Genomic DNA, 16,051 nt, shown 5'->3' with positions numbered 1-16,051 from the left:
AAGGCGTTCTTGCTGATAAAGATAAGAGCCCAGAAGAGAGACAGGAGGAGGAAGAAGCTAACACTGTCCAGTCTCCTGCTGGGACTGAGGCACTTATGTCATCCCATTTGATCATCAGCAACACCGCAAGGTAACATCTTCATCCCGTTTTGCGGATGAGAATACTGAGATCAGAGAGGTTTGATGACTTGCTCCAGGTGCCACAGCTGGTTAGTGGCAATAAAGTGTCCATTCTTAGTCTGCTTAATTCTGGTGGGGCCAGAATTGAAGGGAAGTTTTCGAACTGCCTTCTATATTGATTTTGTCAGAGATAATCACCAACTTTAGAAAAACAAAAACAAAATAACATTTGGCTGTGTTTCCTCTTACTCCGTTCACTTAGCGGGGTGCCGAGGAGCTACTAGCTCTAGATCTGAAGCTTTAATGGCCTTTTCTGTTGATAAACCATATTTCTAAATAAATCATTGTTTTTGTCCGTTTGTGTTCCCAAGGCCAGATCTCTGCCTCTTTCCTGGCTGAATACTCCCTTCCCCCACCAACATCTTCCCACGTTTCTTTTAAAGCTTCTCCTTTCTCTCTCTCTCCTTCCCTACCCTCACACACACACAGACATTCAGACGCACACCTTCCCACCACACACCCATATGCAAAATAAAATTAGAAATACCCCCCAACTCTCAAGGTATTTAGGGAATGGAGACCTTCAATCAATAGAGCCAAATGCTCCATTCCCTCCCTGTCTCCTCCAGACAGCTATGATTTTGACACCAAGAAGCTCTAAAGGAAAAAAAAGCCACCTGTGCTTTCCTCTATCTGCCCTGTGGCCGCTGGATCTCACAGGGCTGCCAGATTCTCAGAGCCAACACCTGGCAAGCTGTTCTTTTGTTTGTATGTAAAATCCTTTCAGAACATGAAAATGTTTCCTGGTCCCCTCTTTTTTTGTTTTTTGGTTTTTTTTTTCTGGTACGCGGGCCTCTCACTGTTGTGGCCTCTCCCTTTGCGGAGCACAGGCTCCAGACGCGCAGGCTCAGCGGCCATGGCTCACGGGCCCAGCCGCTCCGTGGCATGTGGGATCTTCCCGGACCGGGGCACGAACCCGCATTCCCTGCATCGGCAGGTGGACTCTCAACCACTGCACCAACAGGGAAGCCCCCCTCTTTTATTTTGATGCACACTGTCGAAATCCAGAGAAAACAGTATGTGATGTTTCAAAAATACAGGCTGAGCTGATAAGCATATTGTCCTCGTTTTAAGGGATTGTTCTTGTTTTAATCAACCCGTTGAGGAACAATAAATAATCATTTATTTATGACGTTTGCCTTCACCCAGAGGAGTGGAACAGGGCAGGTAGGTGAGCTCCGACAGCCCAAGAAACCGACGTAGTGGCGGTGTCAATATTCCTGCAGTGGTTCAAAGCTGTCTCTGCTCCCTCCAACCTCCATTTGACACACACTGGCCAACTGTCCCCACCCTCTTGGTACCCACCTCAGACTAGTGGGATCAGAAAAAGAAAGGAAATAGGAACAGGGAGATGAGGGTGGGACTCCAGGCAGAAGCTCTGTGTCTGGATGAACCACTCAGTTGTCCTCCCTTCTCCCAAATCAGAGCTCCCCCTGGGTCTCAGGGTGATGCTGCGTTGTGTAGAGGCTGAGAGCAGGTCCATTAGTTCAAATCCAGGCTCTGTCACTTACCTGCTCTGTGTCCTTGGGCATGTGACTTAGCTTCTCTGTGCACCAATCTCCTCATCCATACAAGGGGATCATGGAGCTTCTGCTGAGAGGATCAACAAAGCTGCCTTATGCTAAAGGCTTATTAGCACAGTGCCTGGTTCCTAGTAAGGACCCAATAGATAGAGTCAATGGTTATAAAATAATGCTCAAATAGTGCTCACCATAGGTAGGCCCTGTTTAAGGGCTTTACATAAATTGTTGTCATATAACCCTCACATCTCTGTTTTACAGATGGGGAAACTGGAATCTGAAGATCACACAGTAGTGAATGATGGATATTCAGACCCGGGCAGACAGGCTCCAGAGTCGGGGCTCTCAGCACTTCTGTGCACAATGACTTTGATCTTTACGGGTGTTGCCCCTGGCAAGCTGAACTCCTAAACCCCCAGGTTTTCCTCGGTCCCAGAATGGAGAGCAGCAGCGGAGGGCTGTTAGCCACAGTGGGGAGGGAAGGAGCAGATGATGGTTAGAGCATCACATCAGGGTGGAATCCAGAGCTCCCAGCTGGAACCAGTGGCTGAAGTCAGGCGGGGAGCCCCAGCCCGCTCCAGAGGAGTGAGGGGAGGAAGGGGGGCAAGTCCCCGAGGCTGAGAGGGGTGGCCAGAGCACCGCCCCTAGGAGGGGAGGGAGGGGTGGCGGGCTGGGGGCGGGGGTGCCCAGCTGCCATCCCCGCCGTCTCCTGGCCCCCACTCGCCGGCGCCCCAGTGGGAGGACGGCAGCTGCCCGCTCCCTCCTCCCCACACCCCCGCTACCTGCCCAGTCCCCGAAGCGAAGCGTGAGGAGGCTGCGAGCCAGCGGGGCCGAGCCCACAACTTTGCAGCCTCGGGGAGGGCGAGAGCCGGCGTGCAGGGCTCCTCTTGTCCGCGACCAGAGCTTGGTGAGTTCATTTCCCCACTGCTCTGCGGCGGTGCGGCGGCGGCGGCCGCGCGGGGGGCGGCTTCCCGGGCGTCCGGGAGGCGGTGGCCGGCGGCCGCCCGCGCTGCCTGCCTCGCTAGGGCTCCGGCTGTGCCGCCCGCCGCCGCGGGCGCGGCCGGCGCCAGTGCTAAACGGCCACCGGGCCGCCCCGGCGGTCTCCGATGTCCCTTCTCCCGCACAGGGCCGGGGCTGCGGTGCGGCCGCCCGCCGTGCGCCCCTCACTCCCCCAGCCCGTCCTTCGCCTTCCAGGCGCCGCCGCGCATCTGGAGGCTGCTCCCGCGGCCCCCCTGGCGACCAGCGTGGGGAAGACACTCGCTTCGCCGGATCCCGGGCCAGGGCTCTCTAGGGTGGTCAGCGCCGCCGCAGCCCCCGGGAGCCCCCAGCGACCACCCCCTGGCGTGCCCTGCGCTGAGCCCCTGCGGCGGTGAGAGACCCGCGGTCCGCATGGCTGGCGCGAGTCTCCTGGGGCACTGGCACCTGCAAAGGGGACTCCAAGGTGATCAGTCACCCAGTGGGGACGGGACAGCCTGGACGGAGGCCTAGTGGCATTCGCCCGTCCTGGGTGCAGCAGCCTTCCCAGAACTTTTCTCGCGCCTCGGGCTCGCCTGCTCCTTAGCCCCTGGAAAAGTTCTCGCGGGCGCCCGGAATCCTATTTTTCAGTGGCTTCCGAAGCCGGGCAGGAACCGGGGCTGTGGGGCGGGGTGGAATAAATTTGTGGTAGGGCTGCGCTCAGCGGCGGGGGTCGATCCCCTGGAAACCTGGCCAAGCATCCACGCCTGCGCCCAGGGAGAGCTTGTTGGCATCGAAGGGGTTTCAGCGCCATCGGGGTTGTTTGGGTTTCTCGCTCCAGGAGAGCGGGAGGAAAGCGCGGAGCGGGGGGGGGCGATTTTAATTTCGTCGCCTCAAATGAAAACGCTCTTTGCCAAGAAATAGCTAGGACAGCCAGCTTCGGAGAGATGGGCTGACCGGAAACGGCTGACACAGGTATTCCTGCTGCGCCCCCCATCCCACCCATCGCCTAAGTGCTTGTGGGAATGTATCGATTGTTGTCATTGATTTTTTCTAAAAAGCCAGGTGGCAGCGGCTGCGTGTGTGTACACACAGATACACACAAACACAGATACCGAGGCACACACAGATTACACATACAAAATCACACACAAGGAGCACCCCCCGCACACACACACACACACACACACACACACACACACACACACAGGCAAGCACACATACCCCCAAAGCTCTTTGCGTTATGCGTAAGGTCCCTGAGTATTGCCCAATATGGGGGGGGGTGGCAAGGAGAAAGGGGAGGTGAAACAGTACTTCCAGTAGGTCATTTCTATCTGCCCCCACCCCAGATCTTCTGCTTTCTCCTCCTAGGGGGTCTGAAGGAGGAATCCCAAACCTGGGCACGTCTCCACTGCCATAAAAAAGCAGAGCCCTAGGGGCTTCCCTGGTGGCGCAGTGGTTGAGAGTCCGCCTGCCAATGCAGGGGACGCCGGTTCGTGCCCCGGTGCGGGAGGATCCCACATACCGCGGAGCGGCTGGGCCCGAGGCCGCGGCAGTGAGAGGCACGCGTACCGCAAAAAAAAAGAAAAAGAAAACAAAAAAAGCAGAGCCCTAGGCAGCCCCCCCTCCCCCGCCCGCCGCTCCTCCACCCCCATCCACCTCCTACGGACTGAGAACAAGTCCCCACCTCGCCCTCCTTGTACCTGACCCCCGGGCCGTCAAGGCGCCGAGGTGCCTCAAACACGGAGGAGGTGGGCACCAGAAAGTAGGGTTTGGCTCCCAGACGCTGTCACGATCTCGGGGTCTCACGCCTGCTTGGTCACGGGTTAGGGAAGAGAGGAGAGGTGGTCCGAGGGACATGGATTTGCGTGGAGCAGGACGGACAGACAGCGCCGGGGAGAGCCCTAGGGAGCCCTCCGGACGCTGCAGTGAGTCTTCCTCTCCCCCTGGGCCCCTTAGGAATGTAATCGAGGATGCTGGCCCTCAGGCTGCTCAACGTGGTGGCCCCCGCCTACTTCCTGTGCATCTCCCTGGTGACCTTCGTGCTGCAGCTCTTCCTCTTCCTGCCTAGTATGCGTGAGGACCCCTCGGCCGCCCGGCTCTTCTCACCTGCGCTGCTCCACGGGGCATTCTTCCTGTTCCTCTCAACCAACGCCCTGGGTAATTACGTCCTGGTCATCCAGAACTCCCCAGACGACCTGGACGCCTGCCAGGGGACCGCAGCCAGGAGGGCCCTGTGCCCTCCGCCCAGCGCCCACTTCTGCCGAGTGTGCGCCAGAGTCACCCTGAGGCACGACCATCACTGTTTCTTCACCGGCAACTGCATCGGGAGCAGGAACATGCGCAACTTCATCCTGTTCTGCCTCTACACCTCCCTGGCCTGCCTCTACTCCATGGTGGCCGGCGTGGCCTACATCTCCGCAGTCCTTTCCATCTCCTTCGCCCACCCCCTGGCCTTCCTCACGCTCCTTCCCACCTCCATCAGCCAGTTCTTCTCCGGTGAGTGGGCCTTGGCAGGCAGGTTGGGCCCTATGCAAAGACCTTCTACCTCAACCCCAAGTTTGCCAGGTTTAGCAAATACAGGATGCCCAATTAAATTGTAATTTCAGATAAACAATGCATAACTATTTAATATAAGTATTTCCTGAATATTGCAGTGGACATACTTACACTAAAGTTTTTTAGTTATCTGTTTGAAATTCAGACTAACTGGGCAGGGCTTCCCTGGTGGCGCAGTGGTTGAGGGTCTGCCTGCCAATGCAGGGGACACGGGTTCGTGCCCCGGTCCGGGAAGAACCCACATGCCGCGGAGCGGCTGGGCCCGTGAGCCATGGCCGCTGAGCCTGCGCTTCCGGAGCCTGTGCTCCACAACAGGAGAGGCCACAACAGTGAGAGGCCCGCGTACCGCAAAAAAAAAAAAAAAAAAAAAAGCAGACTAACTGGGCATGCTGTATGTCAGCTGGCAACCTCCCTCCCCACATCCATCCTCATTCATCTTCTCCTCGGTGCTCGCCGCTGCCCATTTGCTCATAGAATTGTGGCAAACCAGGCAATACACCTGCCCTGTGCCAGGAGGGGCTGATTGCTGGCCGTCCCTCCGTGCGGCCTGCGAGGTACCCCCGTGCTATGTCCTTCCTCTGCCTGGACCCCAATCCTGCTCACATTCCTCCGAGGACTTTGCCCTCCAAAGGTCTTGCTGGTCAACCACAGTAAGGCTGACCAGGGTGCCGGGCCAGTCCCAGCAGGAGGCTAACCCTCGCCCTCCTACCCACTATGTTTGACCCCCTCCAGGTTGTCCTCCAGTCTGCAGATGGCTCAGAGCAAGGAGCACCCTGGTTGGAGATGCAGCCATATTTAATGGCTCCATCTTCACACCACAGCGCCATGGGACTGGCGTGGAATCTGACCCTCCAGGAGGCTCTTACACTTGCAGGAGCCAGGCATGTAGACCTTCACACCGGGGCGCAGCTATGCCCCCTGGTGAGGACTGTGCTTTATATAGCATACCCCAAGGAGAGTGGGGCACCAGGCCCAGAGGAACCTGGTTCCTGGTGGCAGGGACCAGGCCTTGACACCGGTCAGGACCCACCCTGCCTGGCCATGAAATTTGCCGCTACCTCATTTCCTTCACTCCACCTACCCCGGCCTTTGACTCTGACTGACTTGGCTGTTACAATTAGTAGCATGCACATAGGGACACGTAGCTGTGCGTGTGTGATGTCATCTCCATTTCTCATGAAGAAACTGAGGCTCAGATGGGGTTAAATGGCTCCCCAGGATCTTAGTACTTCCGAGCAGCAGCCTCTGGCCTGCCTCCCAGGTCTTTAGACAACGCGCAGCAGCGGAGGGAATACAGCGTGTTTCATACCCCACTGACCTTTCAGGGACAAAAAAGACAGAGTGCAGCTTCTTCCACTGAGAGCCCCAAATTGTCTTGATATGCCTGGGCTGGACATTCATAAAATTCGGCCCCTGGGGGAAGCGATCGTTTTGGTCTTTGTTGGGGCCTCAGCCCAGTCCTCTGCAGGTGTAAAACTTTGTGCCATTTGGCAGTGGGGACACAGAGGCCCTGGAGGAAGGACCCAGCTATGAGGGTTGCCTTGAGGGCTGGTGGTTGAGCTGGACCCAGAACTCAGAGCTCTCCGACCTTCTGGATCCTGGCGCCAGCATAGGAGGCTGCTGGGACTGAAATAGCCAGGACGAGGGAGGGAAAGTGGGCGGGCTAGGCGGTAGAGTGTGAGCACAGGCAGGTGGAGAGATGAGGAGAGCCAGAGAGGCTGATTACACTTTCTTTTCCAAGTAGTTTCATCACATAAAAATGGATGCTTCCAAAGAGAGGATCTTGAAATGGTTTGATTTAAGCTGGGCTTGAGGCCTGTCCATATGTGCTAGGTTTGGGTGGGAGACAGGAAAGTAAAGAAGAGGAACCTCTTGCTTTGATCTGATGGGGGAGCAGAGCCAGTCAGTGCCTATCCTGGGGCCCAGATCCCTATTCTAGCAGAAAAGTGAGTCCCACCATCTTTTACCTCCTCACCAGACCCACTAGGAAAAGGAGGACAAGATTTCTTTTTCTTTTTCTTATTTGGCTGCATTGGGTCTTAGCCGCGGCACGCAGGATCTTCATTGTCGCGTGCGGGATCTTTTGTTGCGGTTCATGGGCTCTTCGCTGCGGCGCGCGAGCTTCTCTCTAGTTGTGGTGCTCGGGCTCCGTAGTGGCGGTGCGGGGACTCTCTCGTTGTCCCGCGGGCCCTAGAGTGCACGGGCTTAGTTGCCCCATGGCATGTGGGATCTTAGTTCCCCGACCAGGGATCAAACCCACATCCCCTGCACTGGAAGGCAGATTCCTAACCACTGGACCACCAGGGAAGTCCCGAGGCCGTGATTTCTAATCTCCAACTCTCCCATCTCGTCCTCCTCCTTCGCTGGCCTTTCATCTTTCCCCTTGACAGCCCTTCTCTCGCCTGCCCAGACACACACCTCACCTGCTCAGCTTCTCCCCTCCTGTCCCTTCTCCCTCTCTTCTCAACCCAAATGGTTGAGGGCACTGCCCTCTCATCTGCTCCAGAGGCCAGGTGGACAGGAGGGTGTAAAAAGGGACAAGTCGTTTGCTAGATTGAGCTGTCCCCAACTGTGGTACTGCTCCTAAGGCAGATCTGCCACCAGAGCATGGGATGGCCGTGTGTGGGCCCCGTGAGCCAGAAGTGGGGTGGGGGTCTTCTGGTGGCTGTACCCACATGCCCTCCGTTGATGCCAGAGAGGAAGGAGACTGGCCAGTTAGATTTTAGAAGCTGTTCTTTCTTTTGGCTTCGTGGGACCAGTACAGGTTGTGTCACTTCTCTGAGCCTCATTCTTCTCATCTGGGAAATGGAGATGACACCATCTGACCTGTGTCGTGGCATTTGGAAAAGTACGCCAGTGTGGTGAGTGCCAGAAAGTCCAGTAGAAGGGAAAAGGCGTTAATATTTGTTGAGCAAATATTATGTGCTAACCACTGTGCGGGTCTCATTTCATCCAATCCTCAGGACAAGTTTGTGAGGTAGGTATTATTATATCATTTTTAAAGACTCAGCAACCAAAGGCTTAACAAGGTTAAGTTGCTTTGAAAGCACACAGCTAGTATGAGTCCAACCCAAGCTTTGGACTCAGAGCTGCTAGCCTCCAGAGCCCACATTCTTCCCACAATACTGCCTCTCTGCAGTTGCTTCTTGATGAATGAGCCACTTTGGGAGGGAGAGAGCTTCTTATCCCAGGATGTATATTAAAGATGCTGGGTGATGATCTGTCAGAGGTGCTATAGGTGCTTGGTGGAAAGCCAGGGTGGAGTGATTGGATGGTGTGACCCTTCAGGCCCATTAGGAATATTCTGTGATTTTCTAAAAGAAGCAGCACTATTATTAAATAGTTCAGAGAAGCTGAGGCAGCCAGGCTAGGCAGCTTCAAACACGTTGAGAGAAAGCATGTCCCCAGATTAGCCTTTTGTAGCTGCTGCAAGGGGCCGGGGAAAGGCCACAAGGGCTTTTCTTCATGCTTTTATTTAGCGCCAGAAAAGAGACTGTGGAAGACAGCTTCCATCAGCCCAGGCTTGTCCCTGAGGCTGAGGTGCAAGGCAGGCTTGCGCTCGACAGCTCTGATGTTTGCACAGCCCAGCTTGAACGCCATCTTTGCCTGTAGCATTCCTGCACCCCAGAGGGCACCATGGTTCCAGGATCCTTCATCCTGCACATGGCTGCATGAGCTAACCTGTGCTGACAAGGAAGAAGTAGGTCAGAGGCATGGCACAGCGCAAGGTGAGCCCTGTACCGTTGCTGCCCTCTGCCCCCCGTGCAAGCCAGCTGGACTGAGCTTTCCGTCCCCTGGACAGCAGGACTTTATTTGTCCCCAAGTTTGCACAGAGAAACCTGCTATCAAAGCTCCTAGGGCTGAGGGCAAGAGGGGGATGCTAATGAGCAAACCTGAGTCATATCCACATCCTCCTGGCCACTGAGTCCACCATTGCTCAGATTGGAAAAGTGTTTTTTTTAATTTATTTATTTGGTTGCACTGGGTCTTAGTTGCGACAGGCGGGCTCCTTAGTTGAGGCTCACAGGCTGCTTAATTGTTGCATGCGAACTCTTAGTTGTGGCATGCATGTGGGATCTCGTTCCCCGACCAGGGATCGAACCTGGGCCCCCTGCATAGGGAGCGTGAAGTCTTAACCACTGCGCCACCAGGGAAGTCCCTGGAAAAGTTTTAAAAGCCCAGCCCTCAGGGGTCTGGGAATGGAAACGTGGGGAGCTGAGAATAGGTCCGTGGGCACCACGGGAAGCTGGAGAAGGGAGGAATAGGGTTGAGATTTGCAGAGGTTGAATAGGTTATAAGGTAGGGTCTCTGGCATCTCACTGGAGGAAGTGATGGTGAGCTTGCCCTGCTGGAGAGAGGGGCTGAGGAGGGCTTTTGAGTTCTCTCCTGGGCCCACTGCCCTGGCTGCTGGGCAGGTCAAGGCTGCTAAAGTTGTAGCCCAGCCAGATCTCCAAGCCCTGGAAAGGAGAAGGAGAAAGCGTGATGGTCTTAAGAGTTAAGGTTGAGCCCCTTTTGGAGGTAGTCTCCTTATCTGTGAAGGATGCCCAGCAGGGAGTGCTGCGCTGAGTGTGAACCAGAATGCTGGCCACTGCGCACACAATTTCTCTGAAACGTGCAACCCCATGGAGTCATTGTTGTTATACCCATTTTACATTATGAGCAAACTGCAGCTCAGAGAAGTTAAGAAACTTGTGCAAGACCACAGAGCTGGGAGATTCAAACTTAGCACGGACCAGCCACCCCAACTCGGAGGAAGAGTGGAGAATCTCTTACTCAGTGATGTTTAAACCAGTCATGGAGAGTGCTGGTTTAGAGGGGTTTAGGGAAGGTCCAGCTCAAGGCAGGGACCTAGACTGATGACCTTGGGGGCCTTTTCCAGCCTTAGCAAGCTCTGACAGGACAGCTGTGGCTGAAAGTTCCAGCGGCCATACTGTCCTCTTTTTAACATTGATGACTGAATTATCCTCTGCACTGCCTTGAAACTCGTGATTTATTCTTCTTGATGACTAGGCCCTGTTCTCCATCATGCTGTCACTTTCCCGAGTCCTCCCAGCCAGTGCTCACAGCTCCGAGGAGAAGGCACTGCAGTCTAGACAGCTGCCCAGGCACCAGCTCCCTCTCCAGGGTCCTCAGCTCACTCCTCTCTCCTCCTGAAAAACAACCCTTCTCCCTGTTTCTAGCCCCAAAAGAGAAGGCAGAGAGAGATGGTATCGCTGACCCTGAGGAAATGCTAGCATCTAGGCACTGCCCATAGAAGCGTCTCCCACGTCCCCCGTTCTCCTCTCTCGCCTCAGGAGCCATCAGCAGTAAGAAGAAGTTAGGACAACTTGTTCCTCTCCCTCGCTGCCGAGCTGAGATGTAGCTTCAATCTCATTAATCTCCCTCCCTAGCGGAAAGCGCCTGCTGGGACGGCAGTTCGGGGCGTGGCCTGGGTGTAAAGCGATCCTGTTGTTTTCCCGCCCCCCTGCAGGAGCTGTCCTTGGTCCTGAAATGTTCGTCATCCTCATGCTCTACCTCTGGTTTGCCGTCGGCCTGGCCTGCGCTGGCTTCTGCTGCCATCAGCTGCTGCTGATCCTCCGGGGGCAGACCCGCCACCAGGTGCGGAAGGGGGTGGCAGTGAGGGCCCGGCCTTGGCGCAAGAACTTACAGGAGGTCTTCGGAAAGAGGTGGCTCCTGGGCCTGCTGGTCCCCATGTTCAATGTTGGAAGTGAGAGCTCCAAGCAGCGGGACAAGTAGCAGGCACTCCCATCATTTCTCTCTGTGTGTGTGTTGACTCCTCGTGAACATAAGACCACAGCACCCTGTCTCCACCCATGGCCCACTACAGCTTTGGGCCGGTAAGGCCCTAGCATCCACCCCTGGTCTGTAACATACAGAGAACAGCGTTGGCTGGTGGATCATGACAAGGAGGGAAAATGGCCACTGAGGCATTGCTAGGTTCCCCGTGAGCCAGCCTGGTGGCTGCTAACCGTTCAGAGCTTCTCTTTTGTTTCTTCCCCCTTGGGGTGCCTGCTTTTCCCCTCTGCCTGGTTCACCCACGCTCCACCAAGTCTCATGTCATCACTGCTATCTGCTAGAGCTTTTCCTCTCAGCCCCATGTCAGGAGTCGGGAGGGGATTCTTGCTGCTGGTATGCAGCTCCCCAGGACCTGGAGTCTGGCAAAAGGTTTAAAATCACCATGTGTGAGAGGCAGCCAAGTCAGCTCTGCCAGCTGCTAGTGAGGTTGGGAAAGGAGGGGTGTGTGTCCTCATCCCCTCCGTGGAATTGTGAACAATGGAGGGAAAAAAGAACTCAGCAGCTCGCTGCCCAGCCCTCAAGTTGCAAGGCCTTTCTCTGGGAGACAGCAGCCAATGGCCTGGGACTTCTAGCTGCTGTCCCCTGTCCACCCCGCCCCAGCCGGCTACCCAGTGCCATCCAGGACCTGGCTGGATGCTTCCTTTCCCTGGCACTCTTCCAGCCTCTGGGTCTTTGCTAGATGCTGGGAAGGCAAGGAAGAAGAGAGAAGGAAAGGGAGATACTGATAAATGAGAGTGGTGTGTGACTGCACAACCATATAGAAGGGGGGGGCATGTGATCGTGTGTGTGTGTGTGAGAGAGAGAGAGAGAGAGAGAGAGAGAGATAGAGAGAAGTGGTGAGGAATGTTGTTATGAAAATAGAGAAAGAATGGGAAGAGAGAGGGTCACACAGAGATTGGGCACTGGGATATTTGGGGACTGAGAATGAAAGGGGCAAATGGGTTCATTTCTGAAGGACATTCTAGCAGCTAAAGCTGTTCAGTGTTTGAATAGTTGCCTGGGAAGGTAGTGAGTGCCTCACAACTGGAGGTATTCCGGAAGGGACTAGGCAGTCATCTGGCAGGCATGCTGTGGAAAGAATTTCTGCACAGGGTCAGGGAAAGGAAGATCCTTTCCCACCCCAAGATGCCAGTGTCTTCTTCATGATTGCCAGGTCCAGAGGCAAGATCTGCAGAGACACCTGTGAATTATTTGCTTTCATGGAGGATGGGGCGGGCGTGGAGTAGTCTGAAAATCATGATGCAAACTTTCAGGACCCTACCCGACCACCAGCGAGATGGGACTACTAGGTATTAATGCTAGCTGAGGGGGTTGGCCTTTGAGGACAGGGAGAGGGGACAGTGTCAGGGGCAGGTCGGGGCAGTGGTGGGGAGAGCAAAGCTGGAAAATCATGTTCAACTCTGAGGAGTGAGATTGGGAGAGTTGAGGCTCAGGAACGGGGAGACCGGAATATAGGGGTGCAGTTGGGAGACCAGCCCTGACTAGCTCTGGGTGAGGGCACTGCTCTGCATTCTGGGACCCAGAAGACCAGACTCCTGGGGCATATGAGGGAGTGGGGACAACACAAGCGCCCCCTCCTGACCGGGTCCCAAGGCCATTCTGCCATCCAGTCTGCTGGAGCCCACACTCTGCAGTGTCCAGCTGGTGGCCACAGTGACCCCAACCGTTGCCACACGACACGGCACAGCACCTCGAGGTCTCGAGCAGAGCTTGGGAGGACTTTATCTTGGTTCTGCCTTCATGGCCCCTAGAGAACTAATGTAGTAATGGTGCCACCTGCTCATAGTTCTCCCTCTTATATTAGTCACTCGTTCATCCTACATGTATTTACTGAGCACCAACTGTGTGCCAAGTCTCCACCAGGCACTGGTATACGGTGGTGAACAGGATGAAATCCCTGCCACCAGGAGCATCCTGTTGCTGACCCCATGTCCCCACCCCCTGCAAAACAGTCACTCTGCCATCTTGCTGGGCAGCAGGATAGGTCACTTGGAGGGGAAGGATGTGGTGGAGAGGGTTGAAGGGGAGCCCAGGCTTCCTGGATGGAGGGGTCATTGGGGCGGGGGGGGGCATCCTCACCCTCAGTTCTGACCATATTGAATCAATGGGAGTGGAAGGCGAGAAGGGAAAGGGCCTGGCTCACTCCTGACCCCAAAGCTCAGGCTTGGAAGCCAGCCCTGCCCTGCTCAGTCTCCTGGAGGCTCAGCAGTGTGAGGGAGCAAAAGGGATACGTGCAGGGAGTCATCTCCTGGCTGACTGGCCAGTGGGGGTGACAGTGGGGAGGTTGCCAGGTGTAGGACTTGAGAAATATTTGTACACATGGCCCTATAATGTCGATGAAGAACATCAATAAAATATGTGGTTTTAAATTGGACTTGTTGTGATGGTTTTGGCGCTCTGGTCGGTAGCAGGGCTGGCAAGGCTGGAGTATACCGACACGGTCATACTAGCTGCTAAAATATTTAAGGTAAGTATTAAAAACGCTTCTGTTCCAGTAGGTAAGTAACCAGTGTCCAGACTCCCTGAGTAATCCGCCCCTGCTGCCCAGACACTGTTGCTCCTTCTCTGGGATCCGGGCTCACCTCGAATCCAGCGATGAAAAGGGCAGCGCCTGGCAGCGGCGCGGGGTCCCCAGGATCCTGCTCCAGCCCTTCAGCCAGTGTCCACTGTGAGTGGTCAGGATTGTGCCACGTGGTTGGTAAAAGTGCGGGTATCAACCCTGGTTGGTAGCAGGTCTGCGTGGACCCACAGGCACCAGGGACGGAATGTCCCACCTGGGAACTTGCCTCCGCCTCCCTCTCGCAATCCCTCTCTCCCATTCCTTCCCATGACAGCTGGGGAGTGAATGAAGAGGGGAGTCCGCCTGGTCCTCCATCTCAGCCAGAGCTGCCCACCACCGAGGATCAGGCAGGGCCCCCTCCTCTCGGCCCCTATAATACGTGGACACCTTGGCAGCTGGGAGGGTGTTGAGCCCTGCAGGGAGGGAGTGGTCCCTGAGCAGGGGAATGGGCATAGCCTCTGATGCATCCAAAGATGTGCAGGCCTGGACTGATGGAAGACACAGCTGCGAAGTGCTCATTCTACTTGGGCTGTTGAAGAACCTTCAGCCAAGGTCAGTGTTGTATATGGGTCGGCATTCCCTGAACACACACCAAGGGGCAACCAGCAAGGCAGTCCCGAGATGTGCTGGGGCCAGCGGGAAGGGATGAATGGAGCTGCAGCTAACCCTCAGCACATTCTAGAGTGTGAGCTATCCATACTCCACAGGGCAGACACACCTGCCTTGTTCACACTGTACCCTGGATGCCTGGCAGGGACCAGGCACATAGTAGGTGCTCAATGATTGCACAGATCCGTGCTCATTCACTCACTGCATACCTCTTCTTCCCCTGATGTGCCCAGCACTGGGCTGTGCACACAGTGGGGCTGGAAGACAAATGAGACAGCTCTGTTCTCCGGGGGTTCACATCCTGGGAGTGCTCAAAGGACGAAGAGAGCACATCCAGAGGTAGGGAGCAAGGAGCTTCCATTTGGGCAGAGCCTGGAAGGAGGGATGAGATCTCTGCAGGTGGAGAGGGATGGAGAGGGCTGTCCAGGTGGAGGGAACAGGCCTGGAGCCTTGGAATGATCGTGGAACAGTTAGGATAGGGGACATCACAGTGAGGCAGAGGGAGTTAAGGCTAAGAGTTGGGACCTGAGCAGAGGGGCCTTGAATGCCAAGCTAAGAGATCTGGAATAAATTTGACCGGTAATAGGGAACCATTGAAGGTTTTGAGCAAGGGAATTACCTGATTAGAGCTAGAGTTCAGAAAATGGAGCCTTGGCAGGTAGACTGGAAGTGGGAGGGACCAGGTAAGAGGCATTTGCTATGATCTGCGTATTATGTAACCAGGGTCTAGGGGGGAATAGTGGCTGTAGGCTGGTAAGGAAGGGAAGATATCAGAGGCACTTCACAGACATGGAGCATGACTGAAGGGGCACTGGTGAAAGGATTCAAGGTGATCCTGAAGGTTGAGGTGGGGTGATCAGTGTGACCTCAAAGGACAGGCCATCAGGAGCACTGGAATTGGGAGGAGAACATGACCCTGGGCAGGGTTCAGGGCCCCTGAAGCGCTCGCCACTGTCATTGGCCCATTGGTTGGCAGTTGATGGTGTCACTCTTAATAACCACTCTGCAACCTTGAGTGGAGGAAGGGGTTCAGAGCTTTCTTACGCACAAGTCTCTGACTCCCAAAGCCGGGGGGTGGGGAACCATCTGCCTGTGGCAATAGAGGTCATAGGTCCTCTGGTCTCCACACCCAGTGGCAGACACAGGGAGATACTGGGCTCCCCAGCGCTCGGGAACCAAAGAAGCTTTGGGGAAACGATGTACTCGAGGAGACCTAAACCACATCCCCCTCCACTATAATGAGGAGCCCAGTCCTTCGGTCCTGGCAGCCATCTTTCAGCCAGTCTCCTCCACTAAGAGCATGGTTGTCCCTGTCACTCCATGTATTTGGTCCCCCCAGTGCCCTGGCTCCTCTCTGTACCCTGTGTCCTCCAACTGGCCTCATTGTTCCCCCTCACGTCCCTCCTGCCCTGCTTCTGGGCATGCACTCAGGGATGCTTGGGAAGCAGCCCCTCCTGCTGGGGAGAAAAGGGGGTGATGGGCAGAGAGCAAGGATGCCTGACTCCTGTCTTATCCCAGGTGCCTTAGAGATGAGGTAGAACCTTGGACCTGCTTAGCGGCCAGGCGAGCCTGCTGGTGGGGCAGGCGGTGTCTGGGGTAGCTCAGCTGCTCTTGGTGTTGGCCTCTGCCTCTGCCCTATTCCTCTCTCTCTGGGTCGTGCTGGCCCAGCTTCTCCATTCATGCCTCGAACATTCATTGATGCTGACTCGATGCCAGGCATGGTGCCAAAAACCAGGAAGGCAAAGATGAATGAGACCCATTGCCTGACCTGGGGGAGCTCACAGGGAAGAGGACCAATCACAGACGGTCCTGTGGTATGACAGCGCTGATGGAAGGAGGAAGACAGGGTGCTAGGGAAGCCTGGAGGAGAGCA

The 16,051-nt window shown here is 55.6% G+C and overlaps 1 protein-coding gene across 1 annotated transcript; it reads left to right on the top strand.

Annotated features, from left to right (window-relative positions):
• The first annotated feature begins 2,418 nt into the window (after nt 1-2,418).
• On the top strand, nt 2,419-11,773 carry ZDHHC22 (zDHHC palmitoyltransferase 22). Its single transcript, XM_027120139.1, has 3 exons — nt 2,419-2,607; nt 4,614-5,153; nt 10,684-11,773. Exons 2-3 carry the CDS (start codon nt 4,628-4,630, stop codon nt 10,947-10,949), a joined length of 792 nt encoding a protein of 263 aa, XP_026975940.1. The 5' UTR covers nt 2,419-2,607; nt 4,614-4,627; the 3' UTR covers nt 10,950-11,773.
• The last annotated feature ends 4,278 nt before the right edge of the window (nt 11,774-16,051 follow it).

The sequence above is a fragment of the Aethalodelphis obliquidens genome, unplaced genomic scaffold (assembly GCF_003676395.1).
Source record: "Aethalodelphis obliquidens isolate GAN/ISIS:26980383/991018 unplaced genomic scaffold, ASM367639v1 scaffold21, whole genome shotgun sequence".
In the NCBI taxonomy this organism is placed as follows: domain Eukaryota; kingdom Metazoa; phylum Chordata; class Mammalia; order Artiodactyla; family Delphinidae; genus Aethalodelphis; species Aethalodelphis obliquidens.
This window is presented reverse-complemented; position numbering and strand designations above follow the sequence as displayed.

Coding starts and splice junctions, on each gene's coding strand:
- ZDHHC22 (XM_027120139.1), top strand. CDS start 4,628: ATGCTGGCCCTCAGGCTGCTCAACGTGGTGGCCCCCGCCTACTTCCTG. Junction 5,154..10,683: donor CATCAGCCAGTTCTTCTCCG/GTGAGTGGGCCT, acceptor GCCCCCCTGCAG/GAGCTGTCCTTGGTCCTGAA.